This window comes from Capra hircus, chromosome 5 (genome assembly GCF_001704415.2).
Source record: "Capra hircus breed San Clemente chromosome 5, ASM170441v1, whole genome shotgun sequence".
In the NCBI taxonomy this organism is placed as follows: domain Eukaryota; kingdom Metazoa; phylum Chordata; class Mammalia; order Artiodactyla; family Bovidae; genus Capra; species Capra hircus.
In genome coordinates this window covers 14365828-14393810 of record NC_030812.1, presented here as the reverse complement: position 1 = coordinate 14393810, position 27983 = coordinate 14365828, and the positions used below count along the sequence as shown (strand labels likewise).

Below are 27983 nucleotides of genomic sequence, written 5' to 3'. Positions count from 1 at the left end.
GGTTATCAATGAATAATTTGCTTATGTATTCTCATTTAGATATGACTACAGTTTTCATATTAGACTTTATCAATAATAGAGTCTAATATTAACATTGTCAATTGATTTAGTACATTTTTAAGTCACTGGGCATATGTCTTAAGTTGAGATTGAGCTGTAAAATAATATGTATATATATTTAAGTAAGAAAACTTTACTATGAAAAAATAGCACATATATTTTATAATAGCTATTAATTATCTTTTTTTAAAAATTAGTGTTCAGTCAGTTCAGTTCAGTCGCTTAGTCGTGTCCGACTCTTTGCGACCCCATGAATCGCAGCCTTCCTGTCCATCACCAACTTCTGGAGTTCACCCAAACTCACGTCCATAGGGTCGGTGATGCCATCCAGCCATCTCATCCTCTGTCGTCCCCTTCTCCTCCTGTCCCCAATCCCTCCCAGCATCAGGGTCTTTTCCAATGAGTCAGCTCTTCCATGAGGTGGCCAAAGTATTGGAGTTTCAGCTTTAGCATCATTCCTTCCAGTGAACACCCAGGACTGATCTCCCTTAGAATAGACTGGTTGGATCTCCTTGCAGTCCAAGGGACTCTCAAGAGTCTCCTCCAACACCACAGTTCAAAAGCATCAATTCTTCGGCACTCAGCTTTCTTTATAGTCCAACTCTCATATCCATACCTGACCACTGGAAAAACCATAGCCTTGACTAAACGGACCTTTGTTGGCAAAGTAATGTCTCTGGTTTTTAATACGCTGTCTAGGTTGGTCATGACTTTCTTTCCAAGGGGCAAGTGTCTTTTAATTTCATGGCTGCAATCACCATCTGCAGTGATTTTGTTGTTACCTACCCCTTAACAGAATTTTGGAAAACCAAAATTACTCATTTCCCAAAGTGAACTTTTTCCTATAACATACATATGGAGAAAAAATGCCATTTGTGGTAGATGTTTTCTTTTTTCTTCTCTTTCAGTCTAAGCAGGCATTTCTTCTTCCCTGTTGTTACAAAAAGTCAGTTTAATATAACATTTCATTCGTTTTGATTTATCAGATTTGAAATGCATGATTTAGATGAGTTTGAGTAAAATTTAATAAATGACTTCATTAACATTTTGTGAATAAGACTGCCAGGAGCCTTTGAAACCTATTTAAGAAAATATTTTAAGGAATCAATTATTTTTATGAAAAGTAAATTTGTTTTACCCTTTCAATAAACTGAAGCTAAAGCTATTCATTGATATCCTTACTTTTTTCATAATTATTTTTTATCAGAAACTCTCGGTAGCAGTCAAAGTCAGGTTTCAAATACCAGAAAGCTTAAAGTAATGAAATTGCATTTTCTTTAAAGTCTTTTATAATTATACTTATGGAAGTTAAAATGCCATCTTTCATGAGATAATCAGAATTAGTGTAGTGTCGACTGTGGCTGTTGAAAATATAATCTGTTTTATTTGTTCTTCTCTCTATAGGTGCCTATCTTTTGCCATATTTAATACTACTCCTGGTAATAGGTATTCCTCTTTTCTTCCTGGAACTTTCTGTGGGTCAGAGAATTCGGCGAGGAAGCATTGGTGTGTGGAATTACATAAGTCCTCAACTGGGAGGGATTGGATTTGCAAGTTGTGTTGTAAGTTTCCTGGTATGGTATTTGCCATATAACTTTTTACAGGGTTTGTAATTATATAGTCTTAAGTTAAATGCTACCTTGGAGTGTGTATTCTCTACTCAACTCTTTGATCACGTATTAAAAAAAACGCTACTGGAGCTTGCACTAATACCCAAAATATGCTGTAATGTGAATGTAGTATAATCTTGTTAATGCGTTTTCTTAAGGCCTGTGAGAGTCATCATTTTAGAAAAGATAATGTGTTTCAATTAAAATTTTAAAAGTTTTTTAAAATATTAAGCGGGCTTTGATACATTTCATCTCATTGTTTCAAAGGCAGGGGCAGGAGAATTTTAATGTAATCACATTATTTTATTTTGCAGGTATGCTTTTTCGTGGCTCTCTACTACAATGTCATCATTGGCTGGAGTCTGTTTTATTTTTCTCAATCTTTTCAGCAGCCTCTGCCTTGGGATCAGTGTCCTTTGGTGAAAAATGCTTCACACACTTGTAAGATATCTACAATGTAGAGTTTTTGTATCTAAAGATCATAAAGTTAGTAAAGCCAGGAGCTTTCAAGATATTTTTTTCTAAAATCTTTCGAAGTTATTATAACAAACTTTCCTTGACATACTCAGAAAGATAGATGTTTGGCATCATTTATTTAGCTCTTTATTTTATTGTGTTATTTTATAAGTTATTTTATTGTGCCCCAGGATGTTAGGATAAAAAATTATCAGCCTTCAGTTACAAACTTAGACAATATTTTATTTTGTTCATTTTTATTGATGTCTTACATTTGCATTAAAATAAAAAGAGAAGAAAAAATAGATTGAAGAAATTCTTATGTCTTTGGTTCTATTGTTCTATGTTTTTCTTATCTTATAATTTTATATCCTAGAATATAAAGAATAATTCTGTAGCACTGTCTGGTAAATATTGAATGTAACATACATATGTAGTCTAAAATGTCCTTAGTAGCCATATTTACAAAAAGTAAAAAGGGACAGATGAAATATTTTATTTAACCCAATATATCTAATATATTAATATTCTAACATAAAATTAATGTAAAATAGTAATGTAATAATTTACATTGTTTTCCTCATACTAAGTCTGCAAAAATCCCTTTGTATTTTATGTTTACAGCACAAGTCACTTGAGACTAGCTCCATTTCTAAGGTCACGTATGTGAAGCAGCTAGCATTTTTGATGGCTCTGCCCCCAGGAAGTCAATCAGATAATTTTGAGGGCAAAAGGGGCTATAAAACTCACATATTTTAATCACCTTGATAAAAGCTTGTGCTTTCACACTCGGTCTTGTTTGACTCTTTGTGACACTTTGTACTATATAGCCCTCCAGGCTCCTCTGTCCGTGGGATCTTCCAGGCAAGAATACTGGGGTGGGTTGCCATTTCCTCCTCTAGGGGATCTAACCCGGGGAACCCCATCTCCTGTGTCTCCTGCATTGCAGGCAGATTCTTTACTTGCTGAACCATCAGGAAAGCCCCTGATGAAACGCTCACACATTCCTATTTTAGAAGTGTGTGACAAGATCACCATCAACGAGGATTCGTGTTTGTTGATTTTTTTCCCCATATTTTTGCACAGGGGATTTCATTGTGGATTTAAATGCTTCTGTAGAATAGTAGTACTTTTCTAGGAAATGTTAAGAATTGATTTACAGGCTTACTGGGGGAAAAAATAGCCTCGTTACTCTTTCTTATCTGAAATGATTGTGTTACCTTTCTTTCTACAGTTGTAGAGCCAGAATGTGAAAAAAGTTCCGCCACTACCTATTATTGGTACAGAGAAGCACTGAATATTTCCAGCTCCATTTCTGAAAGTGGTGGCTTAAACTGGAAGATGACCATCTGCTTGCTGGCTGCCTGGGTTGTGGTGTGCTTGGCTATGATCAAAGGCATTCAGTCTTCTGGAAAAGTTAGTATGTCAGAGCCCCTCCTGCTTCTGCTAAACATCTAATCGCCATTCCTGGGAACTGTTCCCACCCCCGGCCCCTCTCAACCCCATATAAATAAATCTGTCTGAGCAAGCTGCAAGTAACACTTCAATCTAGGTAGTTAATTAAAGACTGGTAAAAAGTGGTGTTTTTTTTTAAAAATGTATTTAGACCAAGGAAAGGACACAAATAAAGATGTAAGTTTTTTTTATAATGAAATCTAAAGTCGTCTATAATGTTCCCCTCTTCTATCAAGATCTGTTTTGAACTTTTTTGTCAACACTTAACCGTCCTTTCTTCTTGCTGGTATTCAGCTGAACCTAATGTTTTAGTTGTCTGATTAGTTCCAACCACGGAAACTGGGAAATATAGTAGAATAAAGAACTTGTTTATGTTATTTGTGTTATATCATTTTTTTTTTCTCTGCTATAGGTGCTCTAGGGAATAGTTGCTTACAAGGTTTTAAAAGTTCATTATGGAGTGTTTCTTAAAAATCTGAACATTAGGTAGTTATAATAATCTCAACAAGAAACTTAAGAGTAATATAAAAGACTAAAGGGCATGTGGCCGTGGCAAATGGAAAATCTTATGAGACTGTGGTTGAGAAAGACATTAAGTGAGTTCTAGACACCCTAGGAAGTCAATCAGATAATTTCTTAAAAGGGTGCATTAGGAAAGTAATTGTTATTGGCTGTTTTGCTTTCATAGTACATTCCCCCCTCCCCATTGCCATTGTTTTAAAGCTCTCTTTTTGTCTGGATCACAGCAGGAATTAATTTTGGTTCTTCTCTCTGCCCTGTAACAATCCATCTCTGTTGTTTTTTCTTTCCCAAGCATAGATCTGATCATGTATCTTTCCAGGTCAATATATTGCCACTTACCATCATATACGAGTGGGAATAATTGTATTAATATAGCAGCAGTAGTAAAAGCAGCAGCAGCAGTAATAGTGGTAATAAATGACGATGAAGATGATTCTGACAATGATCAGAGCAAGAACAATAACAGAAACCAATATTTATTACATATTTACTTTGTAGTAGGCACTATGAAAAGTGCTTTCATATACTTTATCCCATTTAAATCTGAAAAAAAAAAAAAAACCCAAAACAAAAATCTCTAAGAAGTAATTGCTACTCTCAGACCTGCTTTACAGATAAAAAACAAGTTTGTGGAAACAGGTAACTAGCCCAGAGAATAATGTTTAGTAAATGCTGGTACCTGGAGTCAAAACTAGCTCTGTCTAAAGCTAATGCCCACATTATTGAATTGCAATGCTATACCCTCTCTCGCTGTGACAGCTTTCCCCCACTAAATAGTGAACTCTTTTAGGCAAAGTGTGTGTACCTCATCTTTGCTTCCTGTTGGTTCATATTTAATTAGAAATGTTTGACAGTTTTTACAGCTTGTAAATCACAGCTGATTTTATATTTCACTTCCTAATGGAACTTCTTTACCGTTTTCCTTTGCAGAAATGAATATGGTAGATAACACACCTAATATTTTTTGGTCTTTTATAAATGTTAGTGTATTCTGTGATTAAATAAGTTCAATTAGTTGGTTCCACTTGGTGTGTCTTGTATAATGTCACAGACCTAATATAGTCAGGTTTTAAATAAAAGGATAGAGTCCTAAGCCAAATCTAACCACATTTATAGGCTTCCTAAGATAATGTCATTTGATAGAATAAGAACCAACTGTGGCCAGCCAGGGAAGTCCAAACATCCCTCTGCTCAAGTCTTAATACCACATTTTATTTTTTCTTTGTCTGAGTATGTGTCTTATCATTTAAAGAAAATACTCATACTTTTCTCATCATATATTTGGGATGTTTTTCTTATATAAAATAACTTTTCTTGAAAATCTAATACAATTTCTAGACTATATGTGATTTATTATTTCAATGAGAAGGCTTAGGGAGAGGCTAGCTTTTCAGGAGATTTTGAAGAAAAAATTTAGTAGGCACAGATAAGAGAAAGCTATAAGTAATATGAACAAAGTTATGAAAGTCTAAATGTATATTTTCTCATCCTGAACCAATGAGCTGAATAAAATAAGAAATTTATTAGGAATATATGTAAAGCTCTATTTGTCTGCCAAACAAAAAAGCCTCTGAATAAACACACCAATGCAGTATAGAGAAATATGGTTTAAGGATAATGAAGTTTAAGGTTAGTATGTGGGGAAAAAAACAACTAAGAGTATTTAGCAGCTAAACGTCTTTGCCAACACACACACATACACAAACAGAATGCTAATTTCAAACTGTATGAATTAAGACAGGAATATGACAGTCTCATTCTCCTTTAGGTCAGATAGGCACAAGTCAATTGAATTACACCTGTAATACTGGATTTTTACCAAAATCCTTATTTTCTCCTTTGTCATGGAGAAGAGTTATCTTAGCTTCTTAATCACAATCTTCAAGTAGTTGAAGAAAAAGGAATAAGCCTTACTTATCCCATGTCGTCACATGGTCAGATCCTGGGGATTATGGAGAGTGGTGGGGTGGTGGTGACTCTTCAAGGAAAGGAAGATCTTTCGGGAATCAAGCCTGCTAACAATGAAATTAGTTGTCAGCAGTGGTAGAAACTCGGCACTAGCAGAGGTGGTCCAATGGAGGTTGTATGGCTGCATGTCCTTTGTTGGGTCCTCTGTGAAAGGGATGCCTGCCTCCAGGGAGATGGATAGAAATGAGAAGCTCTAGGCTTTCTTTATCTCTAAAGGTAATGTTTCCTATTGGTACTGCTTTGCTATCAGGACTACTACTGTGCCAAGTAAACACTCTGCATACATTAGCTTGTTTAATCTATCAACCAGATGATTTACATGTTCATTTCTCCATTTGACTGGGAAGTTAAGCTTAGGAAGAATAAATAGAATTAAACAACTGGTAAATAGCAGAGCTAGAACTGGGCTATGAAATCCTCAGAGAGAATGACTGTCTGAAGGTGTGTTTAAACATTTTAACATAAAAAAGAAAAACAACGAAATGATTTCATATGTTTACTGTTTTTTCATAGTTGAGTAGCACCCCACTCCAGTACTCTAGTCTGGAAAATCCCATGGATGGAGGAGCCTGGTAGGCTGCACTCCGTGGGGTAGCTAAGAGTCGGAAACGACTGAGTGACTTCACTTTCACTTTTCATTTTCATGCATTGGAGAAGGCAATGGCAACCCACTCCAGTGTTCTTGCCTGGAGAATCTCAGGGACAGGGGAGCCTGGTGGGCTGCCGTCTATGGGGTCGCACAGAGTCAGACACAACTGAAGCGACTTAGCAGCAGCAGCAGCAGCATAATGAAAGTATTTTCATGTAACATTTTGATTTGTAAACATCTCTTTTATGGAATGTCCTTGCTGTGAAAGGCTTTTCAGTTTTGGAATTCAGGCCGGTACTCTTGCCTGGAAAATCCCATGGATGGAGGAGCCTGGTAGGCTGAAGTCCATGGGGTTGCGAAGAGTTGGACACGACTGAGCGACTTCACTTTCGTACATTGGAGAAGGAAATGGCAACCCACTCAAGTGTTCTTGCCTGGAGAATCCCAGGAACAGGGGAGCCTGGGCTGCCGTCTATGGGGTTGCACAGAGTCAGACATGACTGAAGCGACTTAGCAGCAGCAGCAGCAGCAGGCCATAATACTGGAGTGGGTAGCCTTTCCCTTCTCCAGGGGATCTTCCCAACCCAGTGATCAAACCCAGGTCTCCCACATTGCAGGCGGATTCTTAGCTAGCTGAGCCACAGGGGAAGCACTTTTAAGGCCCAGGGAGTGTTAAAACCAGCCAAACATATTTCATTGTTTTAGTTCCCAGTTCTTAAGAAAAATACTTAAGAGTCATTCATGTACTCACTGAACTCATATTTATTGAGCCCCTACTATGTGCTGGGCACTGATCTAAGTCGAAGTGCAGTGGTGAACAAGGCAGACAAAATACCTGTCCTCATGGGATGTCCATTCTAGTGGAAGAGGCAGGTAATAAATCATAAAATATTAACAGGTAACAATGCAAAAAATAAGGAGAAAGTGCTTGAGGGGTAGCATTTTCCATATAGTCAATTAGAATTTAAACTATTTTTAATAATATTATGCCACTGGCAATTTTAGTATTCCGAGACTCATTAAATGAGAAGAATTTGTTGTTTGGGAACGCATGTAAGAATTAAAGATGTTAAAATTTAAAAAAAATAAAAAATTAAAAAAAAAAAAAGAATTTGTGTTTAAAAACACAAAATGGATACCTCTGTAAAATGCTGACATAAGGTGCATCTTTAAATCTCAGAATTAATAAGTAAATATTTAATAAGTAATAAGTAAATAAGTAAAATAATATTTAATAAGTAAATATTTTATTCTTTAATAAATATAAGTAAATAATAAAGCTTTTCTTTAATAAAATAATAATTTAATAAGTAAATATTTAATAAGTAAATATTTTATTCTTTTACTTGCTCACAGAAGAAGAAAATTCAGGTGTGACCTACCTAACACTGCTTAAATATTTTCATGTTTAAAATCTTGACTGTCACTTTTCTTTATGTTATATCCAACATGAAAGCTACGTGTTCGTTTTTGGATGAAACTAAGCTAGAATCTTATCACTGAAGCCAGATGAGTATCTTTAAGAGCTCAAATACTTGCTGAATTAATAAATGAAGCTTGAATTGTCTGATCATATAATTAGCACACCATTTTTAAGTACTATAGAATAAAGGTGAGGGTTTTCTTTTTTTTAGAGAATGTGTACAGAAAGGAAAATTTCCTATGAATTGGCTCTTAATGTACAATATATTTGAGTATCAAAGAATATGCAAAGGACAATGGGTCACCCCACCTTTATTCACATAGAACTTATAACTTAATGGGTGAGACAAGATAATTACAGCAGAATACATGCAGTAAAGAGTTGCCAATAATAAGTGCACGATAGCACAGAGGCAGCCACTGAAGTTAACCTGGATTTGGGGGAGGGCTTCACAGAGGGGGTAGATTTGGGGCTAGAGTTTGATGGCTGAAGAAGAGTTCACCAGAAAGTTCAGAGAGAAGACACCAGAGGCATGGAAAACAGCATGTACAAAGCCCAAAGACTGCTCAGTAACCCTGTGTGCCTTACATACAGTTTGTGCAGCTTGTGGGAGGTGAGGCTTGAAAGGTTTAGCTGACTGCAGGAATTAAAGCATGGGCACTGGTAAATGGCTGGCTGTTATTTAACAAACAGTGTGAAGTATTTGAGGGTTTTTAGCAGTTCATTAACACCATCAGATCTTTAGAAAGATCATTCTGGTAGTAGTGTGGGTGATCAGTTTCTGAGATGGAGAGGAGAGCCGGCAGGGAAAATCTGGAGGCAAAATGAGCAGGAAGCTGATAGTGAAGTGACACGCCATTGATGAAAGCAAAGGGGCTTGTGTGAAATGTGGAGTCAGTTTGGAATCAGCTGGTTATGGGATGTGGAAAAAGAGCCATATTCTGGTGATTTAGAGTTGTTTAGGATGGGCAAATATAGCTCCAGGAAGAATCATTTACTTTGTTAGCTTCTAATTTGAAATTAGGTTAAAAACATACCAAGGTATATCATATCAATTGGAAAAAAATCATTACCAAACTATCCAGATTATTTTATTTTGCAGCCTTCATCTTCACTTTTAAAATAAATGGGTTAATAGAAGTCCTGTTGTCACTTTGTTGTTGTTTAGTCACTTAAAGATACCAAATTTGAGTTCTGTTAAAAAAAAGACAACAATGAAAAGATAGACTATTGTGCAGAAGTGAATCCACCCTTCTGGTTAGCTTCAAGATTTGAAAGAAAAACCATAAAAGGAATAGCTGCAATTCGAATGAGACCAAGGCTACTTGAATAGATATCGTAGACCCACAGATTTAAAGATGCTAAAAGTAGGCAGAAAGAATGAAACGTATTCCATCTTAAAGCATTCTGATTTTTAAAAAGCAAGAAATGTGGATGAATGGATGCAATTTAAAATTTAGACCATTCTGAGTTGATTGAAAATTATATTTCTTTATAATTAGAATATAATTACTTTTAGAGAAATAGAGGTTCCTAATTATGCAGAGATTTTATTTGTAATATTTTTAATAATATTGAAATACAGTTACAAAGTATACAGAATAGAAGTGCAAATGATTGTGCTGACTTCTCTGTTGTCTGTCTACAATTATAATAGGATTCAGTATCTCTGACCTGCCTGGGTTACCCTCTGCTATGGCAGTTTTTAAGTTTTTTCCTCCATTCTTCTCACCTTCCCTCTAATCCTTCTCCCACAGATACATATCATATACCAAATATGTGTTAACAACTCTGTTAGATGTTTGGAATTTGGTAGTGAGCAAGAGAGAAAAGGTCCTTGCCTTCACAGAGCTTATATTTCAGTAAAGGAGACTGAAAATTAACAAGTAAACACAGATGACAATTTCAGCAGTATTAAGTGCTGTCAAACCAAATCAAAGTAATATCATTGAAGTTTCATGGGACATTGGGACGGGCATTTGGGGACCTATTGGATGGGAAAAAAAGTCTTATTCTGAGTGTTCTATGAAGATTTGCAAAGATGAAGATGAGAGCTTGGCTTCCTTCAGGGCTGGAGCTCAGGGAGGAGTGGGAGGGCAGGCAGGTAGGCAGCCTAGTGTAAGGCTTTGGAGGACAGAGCCATTTGCATTTTGTCCCTACTGTATTAGATTTCTGGAGAGCATGTAAGCAGGCAGTGCAACAGGCCGGGTGGTAGTCTGGAAGCCAGGAAATTAGAAAGCGTGCAGAGCTACTTCTGGATGTCTGACTTTAACGACTGTTAGGTGGTGAGGGCAGCTTTGGGGGAAACCCAGGATTTTAGGAACCACATGGAGATGTCAAGGAGGCGGCACACGTCTGCTTAGGACAGTCGCTTTTCTGTGATAACATTTGTTTAATGATGAAGACTTCTGAGGTGGAAAGTAAGACCTTTACTCCATTATTCAAGTTCTGTAGGAGCCTTAACAGGGACCACTGTCTAGAAGGTTTACAGAATTACCACGGAACTTTGCTTAATTTTTTTTTTAAAGGACTTTTGCTATCTAAAACTATAAAGTAGGTACTTGTTGAGGAGTTAGTGTCCTTTTGTTTCTCTTAAATACTGCCTGTTTGGGAACTGTGTGAACTGTGAGGAATCAACACTATCCAAGTTGCATCGCACCTATGGACTCTTTTAAAGGAGGTTAAATAAGGACGATTTCCCATTTTTCATTATATCCCAAATAGATCTTAATGAATCACACCACATCAAAGCTAATAAGCCATTCTGCTATGATGACTAAACAATGTACTAATAGTATTAATTATTATATTATAAAGGGGTTATTTTCACAGTATGAAGATATAAAGTGAAAGTGTTAGTCACTCAGTTGTGTTGAACTCTTTGCAACTCCATGGACTGCAGCCCACCAGACTCCTGTCCACGGAATTTTCCAGGCAAGAATACTGGAGTGGGTAGCCATTCCCTTCTCCAGGGAATCTTACTGACCCAGGGATCAAATCCAGGTCTCCTGCATTGCAGGCAGATTCCTTACCATCTGAGCCACCAGGAAAGTCAAGTATAGAGCAGCACAAATAATCTTTAAGTATGAGAAAGAATATAGTTGTTAGTGTGTCTCACCTATTTTTGTCTTTCTTTGCAGATCATGTATTTTAGTTCTCTGTTCCCGTATGTGGTACTTATATGCTTCCTAATCAGAGCACTCCTTTTAAATGGTTCAGTTGATGGCATCCGTCACATGTTTACCCCTGAGGTATGTACTGTATTTCCAGTTAAAGCTTGTGATCACAAAAGTTTTATGTTGTTAAAATATTCCCACAGTTAAATTTAAGGGATAATTGTTCAAACCTACTTACAACAATGTGCACTAAGCTATTAAACTGTAACTGTTATGTTAACCAGCCTAGTAAAACCAAGACTTTTAGATATCTATAATTATATCCAACTCTCTCCAATTTTAAATGTCCCACTTTATCCAGAGTAAGTTTCACTATTTAAACTTCAGAAATTCCTCTTTTACAATAAATTAACTTCCCATTTTTACACCAGTACAGTTTAGAACTTATCAATCTTTACACTTCCTCTTCTATCTCAGTAGTTTTTAACCTTTTGTGACATGGACTCCTTTGGGGGGAAAAAACAAACAAACTGATAATAGGATCTCCTTACCAGAAAAAATAATGAACATATTAATTTGCTTAGTGTCTTAGGAGGTTGACAGAATGCCTAAAGTCCATGGACCCAGATTAAGAATGCTGTTGTACTCGAAATCCAGTCTTAGAAAAAATTCAAGGTTTCTTGTTCTGTTTTGAGGTTTTGTATTTTCTCGAATAGTATTTATATTAGTGTGTTTGGGAAGTTCTGTAATTTTTATAAATGCATATGCATTTCAGGAAAATTCCATTAGGTTTCCTAAAAGGCTCAGAACTTAAACTCTGTCATTCAGCTTAGAGCTGACCTCAATGTAGGGCTCATTGAGACTTGTCATGTTGGTTTGATAGGAAACAGTCAGAAACATATTTGAAGTGCATATAGATTTTGGATATTCACTGAAATGAAATCATACTTCAATTAGCGTGCTAACACTATCATAATCAGACAATGAGTTATAAAGACACAATCTCAATTTGGTTCAGAAATTGGAAGTTGTCTGAGGGATGACTGCACCACGCATTGTGCTGAGAGACTTGGGGATAAGATTTTAGCCTCCCTGAAACTGGCACTCCTGGCAGCTGCTGTGGTACTGTGAAAAAGAGGCTGTGTTTTTTGAGTATCTGGTTCCAAGTGGGGTTCTGTTCATTCTCAAGTAGCAAAAATGTTGACATTGTGATCTGCTTCTCTTCTATTGTTCAAAAGTCCTGTAGGGTTGTTGGAATTTCTCAGCGAATAATTAGTTCACATTTATGAATTTCAGCTATATTATCATTTAAATGAGCCACAAATGGGCCATACTTAGTGACCACAAATATTTATTTTTTACAATATAGAAAAAAAAGTTTTCTGAGTTTAAAACAACTAGCTTTGGTGTGGATTCCTGGAATATTGCGTTTCTCTAAGTTGGTAATTTATGACATGACTAAATATTTGATTTAAATAAATATTTTAGAATCTAGATACTTGAATATGACACTTTTACATGGTCCCCATGTTTAAAACTGCAGTACTTGGTTAACATTTTAAACCAGAACTGGAAATAACTATTAAAATAAGTGAATTACTTCTTCAGCTTACTTTGGACTATTGATAAGATTGGTATTAGGCCATTGTAGGATGTGACAGTTAATATAATAACAATAAAAAGTTGTCAATTTCCTTTAAATTTAAGTTGTTTATGTAAGGGAGAAAGTACCTAAGTACACAAAATAGTCTCAGTGAACGGAGATTCAGTTTCTGAATTGGAAATAATCAGAATGTCTTTAGTAAATAGGTATTGTCTGCCATCTAGTGGGAAAAGTAGAGATAGACAGTTGAATGAGTTCTGTTTTCATTTGCTGATTGCGTCCAACTCTGAGACCTCGTGAACTGCAGCATGCCAGGCTTCCCTGTCCTTCACTATCCCCAGGAGTTTGCTCATGACCGTTGAGTCAGTAATGCCATTCAACAATTTCGTCCTCTGTCACCCACTTCTCCTCCTGTCCTCAGTCTTTCCCAGCATCAGGGTCTTTTCCAATGCTTATCAGCGTAGCTGTTACTATAGTCCATATGTTGGCAGTTATTGAGGACTCAGTGAGGTAGGCAATGTGATGAGCAGTATTTACATGCTTTGTTATTCTCATCTTTCAGTTGAGAATAATTAAACTCAGAGTGGACAGGCCACTTACCCTAGGATGCTCTATTTTTAGATTATTAAATGACTGTCTATGGAAGTCATGTTCTTAACCACATCTGGCTTTGTTTCCAATAAAGGCAATTTCATTGCAAAGGTGAAAAGAGATAAAATACCAATTTAAGTACTACTATTACTGAAATCAAATTTAACTGTTTATTGAGGTCTTTGCCCACTATGGCTAATATTAATTGTTCCATTTAAAAGGTTTAGTTACATACAGTGATAATTGTTTGAGAAGTAAAGCAGAGTTACTTGAAAAATATGTTCAGCACAGATTCCAAACTTAAAAACTTTGGATCTGAAACCGTCTTTAGAGATTATATGGTTGAATTACTTCAATTTTCAAAGGAAAAGCTTTCAGGAAACTATTAAATGAAACAGTAATATCTATGTGAATATGCAAAGTACAAATAATTCAACTCTACCCAGCTTATAATTATTACCTGCTTTGGCTGTTAGACTTCACCAGAAAACACAAAACTTAGGGCATTACTTAAATAAAGTTTATAACTTTCATGGCTAACTGGTTTATGTTGCTTTGGAAGGAAAACAAAGACATAAATAGAAATAAGTGAAGATAGTTCATTTCTCCCTCAAATAGTCCTTTGCTTTGTCCTAAAGATATTTAAAATTTCCCATATGATTTTTTTCTCCATGTAAGTAACATCTCCATCTAAAGGTTCTATAGTCCATGGCCTTTCTTATTCATTTTCCTTGTATAATTCTTCAATGAAAAATGTGTTCTTTCTCCTTAAGAACAGATAATCCTCTGTTTTGAATTATCTTTGGGTGTGTGTCATTATGATATATTTAAACAATAGAATCGATTCCTTTAGATTATTGAGAAGTAATATTTTGCAGCTGACTTCTGTTCTGTTTAATTTTAAACAGCTTGAAATCATGCTGGAGCCGAAGGTGTGGAGAGAAGCTGCAGCTCAGGTGTTCTTTGCCTTAGGTCTGGGATTCGGTGGCGTCATCGCCTTTTCAAGCTACAACAAGAGAGACAACAACTGCCACTTTGATGCTGTCCTGGTGTCTTTCATCAACTTTTTTACTTCTATCCTGGCAACACTGGTGGTGTTTGCAGTTCTGGGCTTCAAAGCAAATGTCATAAATGAGAAATGCATTGCAGAGTATGGTTGTTAATTTCCTTTACACTTTATGGCATAATTGTATTTGAAAAAAATCTCCTTCCCAAACCCACAACTGTTTATTAATGCTGTTTTACTTTTCAGAAATTCGGAAATGATCATAAAACTTGTGAAAATGGGAAACATTAGTCAAGATATTATTCCCCATCATATCAACTTTTCAGCTATTACTGCAGAAGATTATGACTTAGTTTATGACATCATTCAAAAAGTGAAAGAAGAAGAGTTTCCTGAGCTTCATCTTAACGCCTGTCAAATTGAAGATGAGCTCAATAAAGTTAGTAGTCTATGTTTAAGCACTAAAACAGTTCTCATTAACTTAAAATATGCCTTACCCAGAAGACTTCTTTTAGGAAAAGAACCTTTAAAATGCCCGTGGAAGAGCATGCTGTTTCAAAAATTCATCTTTATTTCAGAGAGCGTATTTTCTTAAATCAGAAAGGTTTGCTTTACTTTAAAAAGTAGTTTCACTGATGAAGCCATAATAATTTAAAATATGAATATAAATAAGGTGATTTTCACATAGAAAATGAAATTAGATACATTATGATGACCATTCACATATTGTATAACTGTTTGGACACATGAATGATATCTCCCATTTTACTAGTTACATTTGTTAAGTCATGATTAAGTCCTTTTTCTAGCCACTGGTGTATACTTGAATAAACATGATATAGGGGAATGTGAATAAATAGCTTTGCATAAATTGTCACCCTCTCTTTACTTTGCCAAAAAGGAAAATATAATGAAGAAATTGGCCATTAATCACTTCTTTAAGATAGCTAAATGTACCCGAGACTAAACATAAAGAATTGTGTGCAGGAAGTTACAGATGAAGCCATCATTAACACAACAATCTTAAATTCCATAAGGAAAGATTTATATACTAACTTACTCTTAAATTTTTAAATTTTGGCTCTATCCGTGGTCTTTATGAGATAACATCATCACCCTGAATTTTGTTTAGAGGCACATTTCTTAGGAGACAACATGATGATATTAGTGTGCTTATTTCCAGTAACTGCCCCACATTATTCAGAGTTTCCCTGCCTTTTCATATACATAGCCAGCACTGCACGTGGTTCTGACTAATGTGGCTATTCTATATATCTTACAGGCTGTTCAGGGGACTGGTTTAGCTTTTATTGCCTTTACAGAAGCGATGACACATTTCCCTGCATCTCCCTTCTGGTCAGTGATGTTCTTCCTCATGCTGGTAAACCTAGGGCTTGGCAGCATGTTTGGAACCATTGAAGGGATCATCACACCCGTTGTGGACACTTTCAAAGTGAGGAAAGAAATCCTCACCGGTGAGTTTTTATGTATTTGACTTTTCATTGAACTGACAGCAGGCCATTTTACTCTTGGTGACTGATCAGAGATGGAAGTAGGAAAAGGGTTTATTTTTAAAGTCCACTTATTAATATGTTTCAGAAGTATTTGTTACTTAGGGATTTATGTAATAGGCAAATGAAACAATGTAGATCATATTAATTATTATTAATTACTTATTAGTTATCATTTATTATATTGCTCTTTATTCGTAGTAATGTCATTATGAATTGCTGGTACTAGAACAAAGTCAAAGAATGTTCATGTATAATTTTGTATTCAAGTCAAATAATTCTATAAAAAAAGTCCAGATCATTGGATTTTTCAAAAGCGTATAGCTGACATTGACAAGCCTAAATTTAGTTTCCATTTGAAATAGCAATTGTAGCCTGATAGAAGCTAATATATCTAGGAAGGAAAGATAATAACACGATTTATCAATATTGACGGTTGTTAATAAGTCCAGTCTGCAAGCAGTTATTAAAGTACTGGCTGTGTATTGCATCGTCCTTGCATTTGAAGGATACCAAGGATGTAAGAGAAATTACAGCAGAGATGCAGACATATAGGAGAACCTCTCCTCTAATTATCAGAATAGGACTGATAATTAAAATCAACATGGGTAGATAAAACTTGTATCATGTAATATACTGACCGCATGATAAAGACTTTACATGTTCTGCGAATTAAGAAGCAGCAAAGATCATCTAAATATATGAGGGAACTATCAGCAGAAGGCATGGAAATTGAATGAGAAAAGGCAAGGGTCTTCTCAGGGGTCAGAGGATAGTTTTAGTTAGTAAGCACACCCAAACAGAGAGAAAGGAAGCAGCAAGGAAGCTGCCAGACCAGAGTGCAGCAACAGTGTTGGTAAGTGACGCAAAAATTAATTGGGAAAAAATATGCAGATGATCTTGCATGCTGGCCAGTGGTGCACAAGCTCCTCCCCAGGCTGTGCTGTTCGCTCTGAAAGATTCGGTAGTCATTTACGTGTCAATAACGTTCCAGTGCATATGTACCCTTATCACTCAGTGCTCTGCTTAGTGTGAGTCTAAACAATTTCAGCAGTTTGTCAAATACTTACATCTAGATTTCTTTCATTCAGCTGGATATAAATGAGAAATGTCTCTTCCTTTTCCCGAAAGGCACGCTCTGCTTCTGTAGTTTCTATTTATTTTAAGGCTATCAATATCCTCTGACATGCAGACTAAATAACTGTCATCTTGGCTGCTTTCCTCATCTTGCCCTGTATCTCAACACTCCTGATATAAGAGGGCTTGCAAAATTAAGGGAACAGCAACAGTGTGTGTGTGTGTGTGTGTGTGTGTGTGTGTGTGTGTGTGGCGGGGGGCGGGGGGGCGGGTGGACATACATGGGAGTATTTGCCAACTCCTAGTGGAAGACTTAGTAGATGAGAGTAAAGAGGAATATACTCTCTACTCCCTTTACTTGTATTTGGGGATCATACTTTTACTTCAGGTCTCTTACTTTGAGGAAATGTTCCCCCCTCACGTTTGTCGAATGTTTTTGTTTGCTTTGATATGACAGTAGAACTTAGATCTAAGTTACGTATTGTCTGTTCCTCTCACCTCGTCAGCAAAGCTCTCGGTGTCTGTAGCACCTAGAGTACACTTTCTTCCTGCTTATACTATGATGCAATTAGGCAAGAGTAAGTGTAATACAGGCCATGGTTCAAATCTAAGCTCTGCTACTTCCATCCTGAGACCTTGAGTATGATTTGCTGTGACAAGCATTTAAATATTTCAATATGTGTTAGACTCCAAGTGAATGCTGTTAATGCTTTTCCTTTTCTACCTGATGTGTGTATATATAATATTTACTTATGGATGATGTAAGTCATACCACTAGCCTAGCACTCACAAGATGAATGAAATGGCTTAATTTAACCCATACGTATTGAGATTGCTCCGGAGCCTCCATTGGATGGGACCCAGGGATGCCTGTTTTCTCTCCTTCTGAACTGCCTCCACCTGCCCCGCTTCTGTCATTTTTACTCACGTCTGCTAATAGGGAGTTGAGAAAAACAGCCCAGTCATCTCTTATTTTTGAGGGCTTCTCTACTAACATGCATGAGAGAATAAAGAGTCTAACAAAAATATGTGAATAGTATATGGACTCTAGAATTCTCTCTAAATTTCTATGGTAATGGTATCTGGTTAGAAGTTTCTGCCTTTCTGCACTCCTACAGAAACTCCTTTTAGACTGTTCTTAATTAATTGGAGAATCTGGTTGGCCAACCCTGTCCTAACTGTATTTCCAACTCATCTGCCCAGGCAATATCAAGGTAGAGTATGGGTTACTGCTAAGGGGTCAAACTTTTTTTTTTCAGTTATGCTTTAACAATAATCATATTTCAGTCAAATATAAAAATACATGTTATCATAGTCTTATAAGGCACATTCATCTCATGATTAATTTGAAATTTCAATATTGCTTCCAAAACCAGAAAACATTATTAAAAAGTAGAAATGACCTATGAACATTTGCTGCCTGAAAAGGTCACTTTTCTGTTAATAATGAGACATGGATATGAAGATTTATACTATTGTTATCTTCTCTGTTTTGCCTCATTTGTTATTTGGGCTTGGTACATACATTTCCACAGACTCAAGGAGATGAATTGAGTTACTGTCCTACAGTGAATTCCTATTAAATCCAGGGCTATATTCAGGTAACTAATTCCCAATATATTCCATGGTATCAGGAAAAGTATCCTATTCATATTATTGACAACTTATAAAAAGTAGAAACAAAGTGCATATAATAATTTATAATGCAGTTTAAAAGACTTGATTCTGACAAGGTCTTTTTTTTATTATTATTCCTTTTATTCAGTTATCTGCTGTCTTCTGGCATTTTGTATTGGCCTGATATTTGTGCAGCGCTCTGGAAACTACTTTGTTACAATGTTTGATGACTATTCTGCAACCCTGCCTCTGCTAATTGTCGTCATTTTGGAGAATATTGCCGTATCCTTTGTTTATGGCATAGATAAGTAAGTATATTCTCTTATGCTTCCATTTTACATCTCTGCTTTGGAAAGACTAATTGTTAATATATATCTCACTTAGAAGAGGAGAAAAATGACTGGAGGGAAAAATTCCTTGCTGCAAAAATCAAATCTTATGCAGGCTCTTCTCCATTCAACAGTTTTAACAAAGTACATCTCCTTATTAGGTGATGAGATAGAATGGTGTAGATGGTAATGAGGTTTAGGATTCTGGAGCTTTGATTTAATTCTGGTTATCAAATTGGAACTTCCAAGAACTTGTGTATATTGACTGAGTTCCAAGAATCTTGTTGTTTTGAGCCATTGTTCTCTCCATTTCACACATAAGAAAATGCAGGCTTAGTGAGACACCAAGTGACTTGGTCATCACACACCTGAACGGAGGCAGAGCTGGGATTTATAGCCGTTTTTGTGCTGTGCTGTGTTTAGTCACTCAGTTGTGTCCAACTGTTTGTGACCCCATGGACTGTAGCCCACCAGGCTCCTCTGTCCATGGGGATTCTCCAGGCAAGAATACTGAAGTGGGTTGCCATGCCCTCCTCCAGGGGATCTTCCCAACCCAGGGATTGAACCCAGGTCTCCTGCATTGCAGGCGGATCCTTTACCATGTGAGCCACCACAAAAGCCCATTTTTACTTAACTCTAAAGTCTGTACTTCTAATTATGTTGCCAAACTTTTGCAAGAGGGATTTTATTTTGTTATGCAATAAAATGCCTTATTTTATCATGTTACACAATGTTTTGTGTAGCAGGACCATTTTGGGAAGATATATATATATATGCATATATCTCACTGGTTCAAGATACATATACCATTCACTATACATAACATATTTATGGAGTCATGACTTGAATTCACTAGATGCCTAAATCTTTTAATTATATACCTGCTTGGTCTGAAAAGTATATAAACTTGTGTGTAATGAAGCATTAGAGTAATCTCAGAAGAAAAAGATTTCTGGAGACCTTGTCCAATATTGTTTAAGTTTGTTGTCTCCATTTAGCATGTGATTAAGGCAGTAAGACCATCAAGCTTATTAGAGGTTTCTCTGGTGCAGGAATAAGTTCACTGAATGAGGACCAGAGTCCTCTTCAACAACATAAAGAACATTATTATACTGAGTGAGCTTTGTGACAAAACTTAGAGAATATTTTATTACTCTAAAGAGCTCCAGGCAAGGAAAGGTAGGAAAACTTACATTTAATGATCATGTACTAAATAGCAATAGTAGTAATAGCTGTATATTGTTTCATTGCTAAGCCGTCTCTGACTCTCGTGACTCCGTGGAGTATTACTACATCAAAATAAAATGGCTGCACAGCCAAAGAAAAGATCAAGAAAATAAAAAGGCAACCTATTGAATGAGAAAAATATTTGCAAATCAAATATCTAATAAGGGGTTAATATCCACAATGTATAAGGACTTATAACACAGTAGCAAAAAAAAAAAAGTCAATTAAGCCATGGACAAAGGACTTGAATTTTTCCAAAGAATCCATACAGATGATCAACAGATACACGAAAAGTTGTGGACATCCCTAATCATCAGGGGAGTGCCGTATGCATTGTCTTAATCCTCATAACAGTATTCTGTGGTAACTAATATTGCTTATATCACAGATGTGAAATTGGCCCGTCTTGTATAGGAGGACACAGTATCTTAGTTGTAGAGCCAGGACTTTTAACTTTAATTTCAAAACCAGATATTTCTATAGTCTACTGAGCTACCCCCAACTCCTCACCCACACTGTGTTGGAATTTGGTATTGTTATTGGGCTGATCTGTGGATCAGTAGGATCATAATTTAGTTTTCCATTTAGACTGTTCATCATTTACAATAGGCATAGTGCTAAATATTTCTTTTTAGTAGTTCCTAAATAATAATCATTGTAACAACAAGAGGAATAATACTACTAATAATACTTGCATCTATAAATTTCTGCTGTTGGTAAGATAGTGTGCTTTGCATATGTTGTCTATGAGCCTATAACAATAACTCTCCAAGATGGGTATTATCTTTCTTGAGAATGGCAAAAATGAAGTTCAGAAGGACTAAGATATACATTTAGAAATTATGGAGGTATGATTTGAAACCAGATCTGTTGGTCTCTAAAGCTCATATCTTGTCCAAGAAGCACAATTGGAATTCTATTGTTTAAAATGCTCTTATTTAATTACTTTTCCCTCCTCTAAATGTCTGCAGGAATATTATGTTCCTCCTGTTCACCTTCAGTGGTGTCCTGAGCTCAGTTCTGCTCTGTCATCTGCCATGTTTACCTAAATTTCCAGAGACAGGGTTGAGAGAAAGAAGCCTTCCAAAACCTAAGCGTTTGAGATAGCAAATTCAAATGCAGAAAAAGAAACATTGTATGGGCTTCCCTGTAGCTCAGTCGGTAAAGAATCTGCCTGCACTACAGGAAACCTGGGTTTGATCCCTGGGTTAAGAGATTAGGAAGAAATATGATTGAGAGAAAATGAGAAGGAAGCTCCTATGATGCTGAAAGTGATGGCTGCATAGATTGCATTTCCCCAAGTTTCCTTTTTAAAACGAAGGAGAAAAAGAATGGCTAGAAGGCAAAACCAAATACCCATGGGCACTGAAAAGAAGATATTCCTGTGAACCCTCAAATATGAAAGGTTGGGACAAACCACTGGCAGCCACAGAACCTGTGAGGTGTCACATCCGTGTGGGTGATGGTAGCGGATACACAGCTGGGCCTCGGACAGCTCTCTACTCACCCCCAGGTCCTCCCTGCAATGTGTGGTAGGCTGATTAACCTGAAGATAGTGAGCTAAACTGGGAGAAGTAGTATCTTTGGCCTCATTTAGCAGATTGCAGAGGGATCCAAACGCAACAAGATCATCAGTGCTGGAACAATATGGTCTCTAAAATCTTGAAGTGAACAACCCAAAGTTCTCTTCCAAGATAAAGCTCTGCACTGGGAGCAGAGTGGTGGGAGCAAAACCTGAGCTGAGCAGGAGATAGGTAGTGGAGGTGTTGGAAAAGGAAGTCCAAGTAAATATGAGAAAGAGAGCAGAGGTTAGGAAAAAAAAAAAAAAAACTGAGAAACTATGAGGCCACCTTTTTTGATTACTTTGCAAAAGTAGAGAGGAGGGGCTTGGCACTGAAGACCCAAATGCAGCGAAAAATAAGTAAATACGTGTTTTTTTTTTTTTTTTTAAATAAAGAAGCAATGCCCATGCGCACCCTGCACCTAGTAGTCTCCGCTTGCCACAACTGGAGAAAGTCCGTGTGGCACTGAAGACCCAAATGCAGCCAAAAATAAGTAAATAATTTAAAAAAAAATAAAGAAGCAATGCCCATGTATCCTTCCCTCTCCAAAATTCAGGAAATCTTATTTCACTTAAGTGTGGTTAAATCATAAACAAAAGTCATTAAAAAGAAGCAGAGAGGAGCAGAATAATATCCCTTCAGATAACAAATCCACACAAGCAAAACAGATGGAAAACTAATAATATTTCAAAATGAAGTTGAAATAATGTTGAAAAATGATAGAAGCCACAAAAGAATAGCATTTGGCAGTTATTTTAAAATTGAGAAATATAATAATTAGAGACAAGGGAGGTTTGAAAACAGAGGTGATAGAACTCAGGAAATAATTGCATATAACAGAAAAATCAATTAATAAATGAAGTCAAATTTAAAAAAAACAGTAAGTACAATATATATCTCCTCAAGAATTAGAAACTAGAAAGGAGGAACAATTTTTAAAATCAAAAATAAATCACCAAGGATAAGAAAATGAAACAGCAATCAAGCAAAGATGATTCAACATTTGTACAATGAGGACTTCTAAACGCAGTGGCTGGAAAATAACTCTAAAAACTATAATTAAAGAAACATGCTGAAGCAAATAACTTGAGTGTTGGAAGGGCAATGATATAGTTGGAAAAAACAGACATAAAGGCTGACACCAAGACAAGCCTAGGATGTTACTTGGAGACAAACAAAAAAAAAAGCATGCATGCAGGTAAAAAACAGTACGAAACAAATTATTTACAATAGAAAAATCTGATAGCAAAATTTTTGTAACAATCTTACATAGACATATTTATGATTTTCGAAGAAAGAAAATATAAACTACAGATTTTAAATTCAGCTGACCTGACATTCAAATATAGTGATCACAGATAATTTTAAACATGCAAGAAAATTAGGGAATATAGTCACTGTGATCCCTTTTTGAAGAATCTACTGGAGAACTAGCTTTAGACAACCAAAAAGTCTACAGAAACCTTAGTACAAGACTGGTGGATGGGCAGTACATATTTTATCTCGAGTTAAATATTAAGGGATATATAAACCAGTATGTAACAGTGACATGCTCCTGACAGTGTTAACATCATACAGCTGCCAAGTGTGAATGTGTGGAAGTCCTTGGTGGTTCGGTGGTTGGGACTTAGTGCTGTCACTTCTGGGGCCCTGTGTTTGATCCCTGTTCTGAGAACTAAGATCCCACAAGCCATGCAGCCAAAAAAGAAAAAGAAAAAGAAAGCAAGTCTTATTTCAGGTAAATAATGTATCAATAACTTGACTTTAAAAAACAGACACTTAAGTCTAATCATTACTCAGTCTAAGAGCTAATTCACAGGAAATAGGAGGATGAGATGCACTTGCAAAGCCGAGTGTGGGGATGCAATTATTAACAGCAAAATCTAAACTTTGGGAAACTATGGGACAGAGTGCCCAATTCATTTAAAAAGAGAATGACAGAAATGATACAGAGATTAGGAGGCACTTAGCAGAGGTGAAAAAAGGACTTCAGAAAAAAATAAAAAATCAAAGAATCATAATGTGTGGACCCTCTTTCAATCAAATGACACCAGACTGAAAACAGAAATGAGAGTTTGGATCAGTTGGATTGGATGATGTGAGTTAATTATCTCTAAATAACAGAGAGAGAGAGAGAGAAACAAGGAAATTTTAATGTATTGCAAATATTGTGTTCATAGCATGGAAGGTCATCAGTTGGAGGAGACTTCCCAATAATTGGCTTAAGGGGACTTCCTCCAAATAAAAAGTACAGTACACTGGTTCCGTTTTACATTATAAATGTTCTTAATTGATAAGTCATCTTCAGTATGACTTTTAGATTCAGTAATAGGGTATCATGTTTAACCCTGGTCAAACCATTGATATAATGCACATTTTAAAGGACATTTAATTTATCATATTTTGCTATAGCTACCTTAACTTGGGGAATAATTAAATTATTTCTTTCTATTTAGGTTTATGGAAGACCTAAAGGATATGTTGGGCTTTGCTCCCAATAGATATTACTACTATATGTGGAAATATATATCTCCTTTAATGCTGTTATCACTGCTAATCGCTAGCATTGTGAATATGGGATTAAGTCCTCCTGGCTATAACGCATGGATGGAAGATAAGGTAAAAAAAAATAAAAGGAAGAAAGTCAGATAAAAGAATACACAAAATATCATTTTAGAGGTTTTTGGCTTTCACTTTTTTCAGTATAGTTTGTTGTTTAATGGGTGGTACTGCTTTTATGCAGGAATCTTTAAGATTTATGTTTTGTTTGACCCCAAATATGTATGTTTTTTTGTTTTTAGTGAATATTTTTAGTACATAAGAAACATTGACTTGGACCTCATTAAAGTAATTTTATCCACATCACCATAGATGGACTAATAATTATTTAGGCTTTTGACACTAGAGAACATACTGATCAAACTACCAGAAATAATTTTTCCTGCATAACTTTATGAAATCATATCTGAGACACTCTATACCAATGAAAATATGCATCAACCATGTAAACGTAATTTAAATAAATATTGAAGTAGATTTTTACTATAACTGCCTTCTATTAGCCGTGAATATTCAGTTTCTGTTCCCAAGCTGCTATATATCTTGTAATGCAGCCACAAGATATATATTATCTATTAGAAAATCAGAATGCTTAATTTTTAGAGCTACCCCTGATGTTTATTCTGTGGTCACTAATTCTATATAACAACAACTAAATTCATGACTATTCTAAAAAAATAAGTCTGCTATCCTTTATCAAAACCCTTGGGGACAACTGTAGTTCAAAATTTAATTTCAGATTCTAGAAAGGTAATGTGGAAAAGGAAATGGCAACCCACTCCAGTATTCTTGCCTAGAGAATGCTGTGGACAGAGGAGCCTGGTGGGCTGCTGTCCATGGGGTCTCACAGGGTCAGACATGACTGATGCAACTTAGCATGCATGCATGCATTGGAGAAGGAAATGGCAACCCACTCCAGTGTTCTTGCCCGGAGAATCCTTGGGACGCAGGAGCCTGGTGGGCTGCCGTCCATGGGGTCGCACAGAGTCGGACACGACTGAAGCGACTTAGCAGCAGCAGAAAGGTAATGTGCCACATAACAGGTGTCCATTGCTTAGTAACAATGACCCAAAACTTAACGACTGAAACCAGTGCTGACTTATTATTTCTTAGGGTTCTGTGGATAAGCTGGACGATTCTGCTCTGGGTCTTGTTTGAGTCAACTCATGCAGTTGACTGAACTTGGAGAGCTGGGCTCTCTCTGTGTGAGCTTTCATTCTTGACTTCTTCCAGGCATTATGGGCTCAGGGCAGCATCTAAGACAGAGGCAGAAATCGTCAGGCTTTTAAGGCTTTGCCTTGGAAGTTGCTTACTGTCACAGTAAGCAGCTAATTATTAATCAGTCACAAGACTAGCCCAGGTTCTTTGCTTATAAACCTGAGATAAATATATTTTTTTCATTTCCCTGCAGAGAATGCTAGATGATTAATAATTATCTTTTGACTTTAACAGGCATCTGAGAAATTTCTGAGCTACCCAACGTGGGGGATGGTCATCTGTATCTCCCTGATGGTCCTGGCAGTATTGCCCATCCCGGTTGTCTTCATCATCCGCCGCTGCAACCTGATAGATGATAGTTCTGGTAATTTAGCATCTGTGACCTATAAGAGAGGAAGGGTCCTGAAGGAGCCTATAAACTTAGAGGGAGATGATGCAAGCCTCATTCATGGCAAGATATCAAGCGAGATGTCCTCTCCAAATTTTGGTAAAAATATTTATCGAAAACAGAGTGGATCGCCAACTCTGGATACAGCTCCCAATGGACGCTATGGGATAGGGTACTTGATGGCCGACATGCCAGACATGCCAGAATCTGACTTGTAGCTGGAGGTGGGGGGCAGGGAGTGCAGAAATCAGTGAGGGTTATTTGGTTCATTTTTATTAATGAACATTGGCTCTACTAAGAGAAGCGTCAGCCTTCGCTTATCAGAGGGTGATCTCAGGTGTTCCGTGGCTGTGATCTTTAATCCTAATGGTAAAGGTAAATTTAGCTTGATCATTCCTTTGGATTCTTCGGTTTACATTTGAGCAGAAAGAGTCACAGACAAAGTGTACAATAACTGACTGAGGTCCACATTGGTTGGAAGTTTTAAAAATACTTCTGGCATTTGTCTTTTCCAGGGATTCCTCTCTCTATAAAAATAGGTGTTACCTCAGTTTCTAACGATTTCTGGCTATCATGCTATGGGCAACTCAAAAATGGTATACTTCAAAATGGATTAACTTTGCCTTCAGGGTAACCCCCAGGATTAAAATGAACAGTTCTGTAAGCTGGTGCCGCTCAGCACACTTCCATGAACATATCGTGTAGATAGGCTGCACTTATTTTGGTAGCATTGATACCTTCTTAGGCTATTAGTTGAAGAAAACTGCAAAGTATTTTCTTATGTAATAGCTGTATAGAGCAATAGTATCAAAGAATAAGAAGGCACGGATGCTGGGATGAAAGGTGAAATTCAGAAGTGACTGGGGATCATGTGTGTGATGGCTATATATTTTGTGTACAATACATGTGTGTGAAAGTGATCTAAGAATGAGTCACTCAGCACTCTCAAGGATTATGCTGATTCCGCATTTTTCTATGCCGTGTGCCTAAAAACCTACTTGATATTTATTGTGGTTTCAAGATTACTCATAGTATATTTCTATAATATACTTGCAGTGTATATAGCTGTATATTAGTACTCTAAGTACTGATTTGAAAACTTGAAGCAAGATGGCATTTTATTTCATATCTTTCTGTTTTGCTTCTGTTTTATGCAAATATAAATCCTTTTTTAAGTGATTGTTAAAATTGTATGGCATTACATTTTAAGCAACAAATAAAGTTCAAAAATGATGTTTGTTTCCCTCATTGATCTTTCTTGTGCTACCTGAATGGGATTGTCTTGCACCTGTCAGTGCTCAGGCTTTTCATAATAATTAATCATCACATTCCAAGAGGGATTAATAGATTGACTAACTGAGTTACCACCACTTTAGGGACAAAAGAAAAGGAGAGTATTATGGCTAAATGGTGTTCTAATGTAGTTTCACCGGCTTCCCAGGAGGCTCAGTGGTAAAGAATTCACCTGCAGTTCAGGAGATGTAGGTTCAGGATCCCTGGGATGGGGATGCACTCCAGTATTCATGTCTGGGAAATCCCATGGACAGAGGAGTCCGGTGGGCTACAGTCCATGAAATCACGAAAGAGTCAGACGAAACCAAGCAACTAAACAGCAACATTAACAGCGTAGTCTCACAATTCTTGGAAAAATACTTATAGGCTCCCAGGAAATCACATGCAGAGGTGACTGCTTGCTGGATCGGTATTATCTCTGAAGTGTAAAAAATTATGATGATTTCTATGAAACTGTTGTATATATGAGGTTGGATGAAGCAGAACTCCACTGAGTGTCATCTAGTTAAAAGGATTTTATTTAACTGTCCTACCACTATATTGGTCATATTTTAAAAATAATGATGGATAAAGCAGCAAAAGAGGAGAGGTAATATATATACTGTATCCATTGATTTATTTTGGCCAAATATTCTTCATCTGCTATGGAATATACTAACAGACTATATCACTGCATTTAAAATATAATTCCATTGGTGACTAAAACTTCAAAGAGTTTTTTTTTTTTTTTGCATCTTCACTAATACAGTATTTTGTTTCACTTCAATAATATTTTATAGATAGGCAATATATGCACATTATAC

General features: G+C 36.4%; 1 protein-coding gene across 1 annotated transcript in view; it reads left to right on the top strand.

Annotated features, from left to right (window-relative positions):
* Positions 1-27120, top strand: part of SLC6A15 (solute carrier family 6 member 15) — a 53070-nt gene extending 25950 nt beyond the window's left edge. Inside the window, exons 4-13 of the mRNA XM_005679775.3 lie at positions 1465-1622; positions 1985-2111; positions 3361-3542; positions 11224-11334; positions 14302-14543; positions 14646-14838; positions 15682-15874; positions 18753-18912; positions 24179-24341; positions 25734-27120. Coding sequence (XP_005679832.1) covers positions 1465-1622; positions 1985-2111; positions 3361-3542; positions 11224-11334; positions 14302-14543; positions 14646-14838; positions 15682-15874; positions 18753-18912; positions 24179-24341; positions 25734-26105 — 1901 coding nt within the window. The 3' untranslated portion in view covers positions 26106-27120. The remainder of the gene's footprint in view (positions 1-1464; positions 1623-1984; positions 2112-3360; positions 3543-11223; positions 11335-14301; positions 14544-14645; positions 14839-15681; positions 15875-18752; positions 18913-24178; positions 24342-25733) is intronic.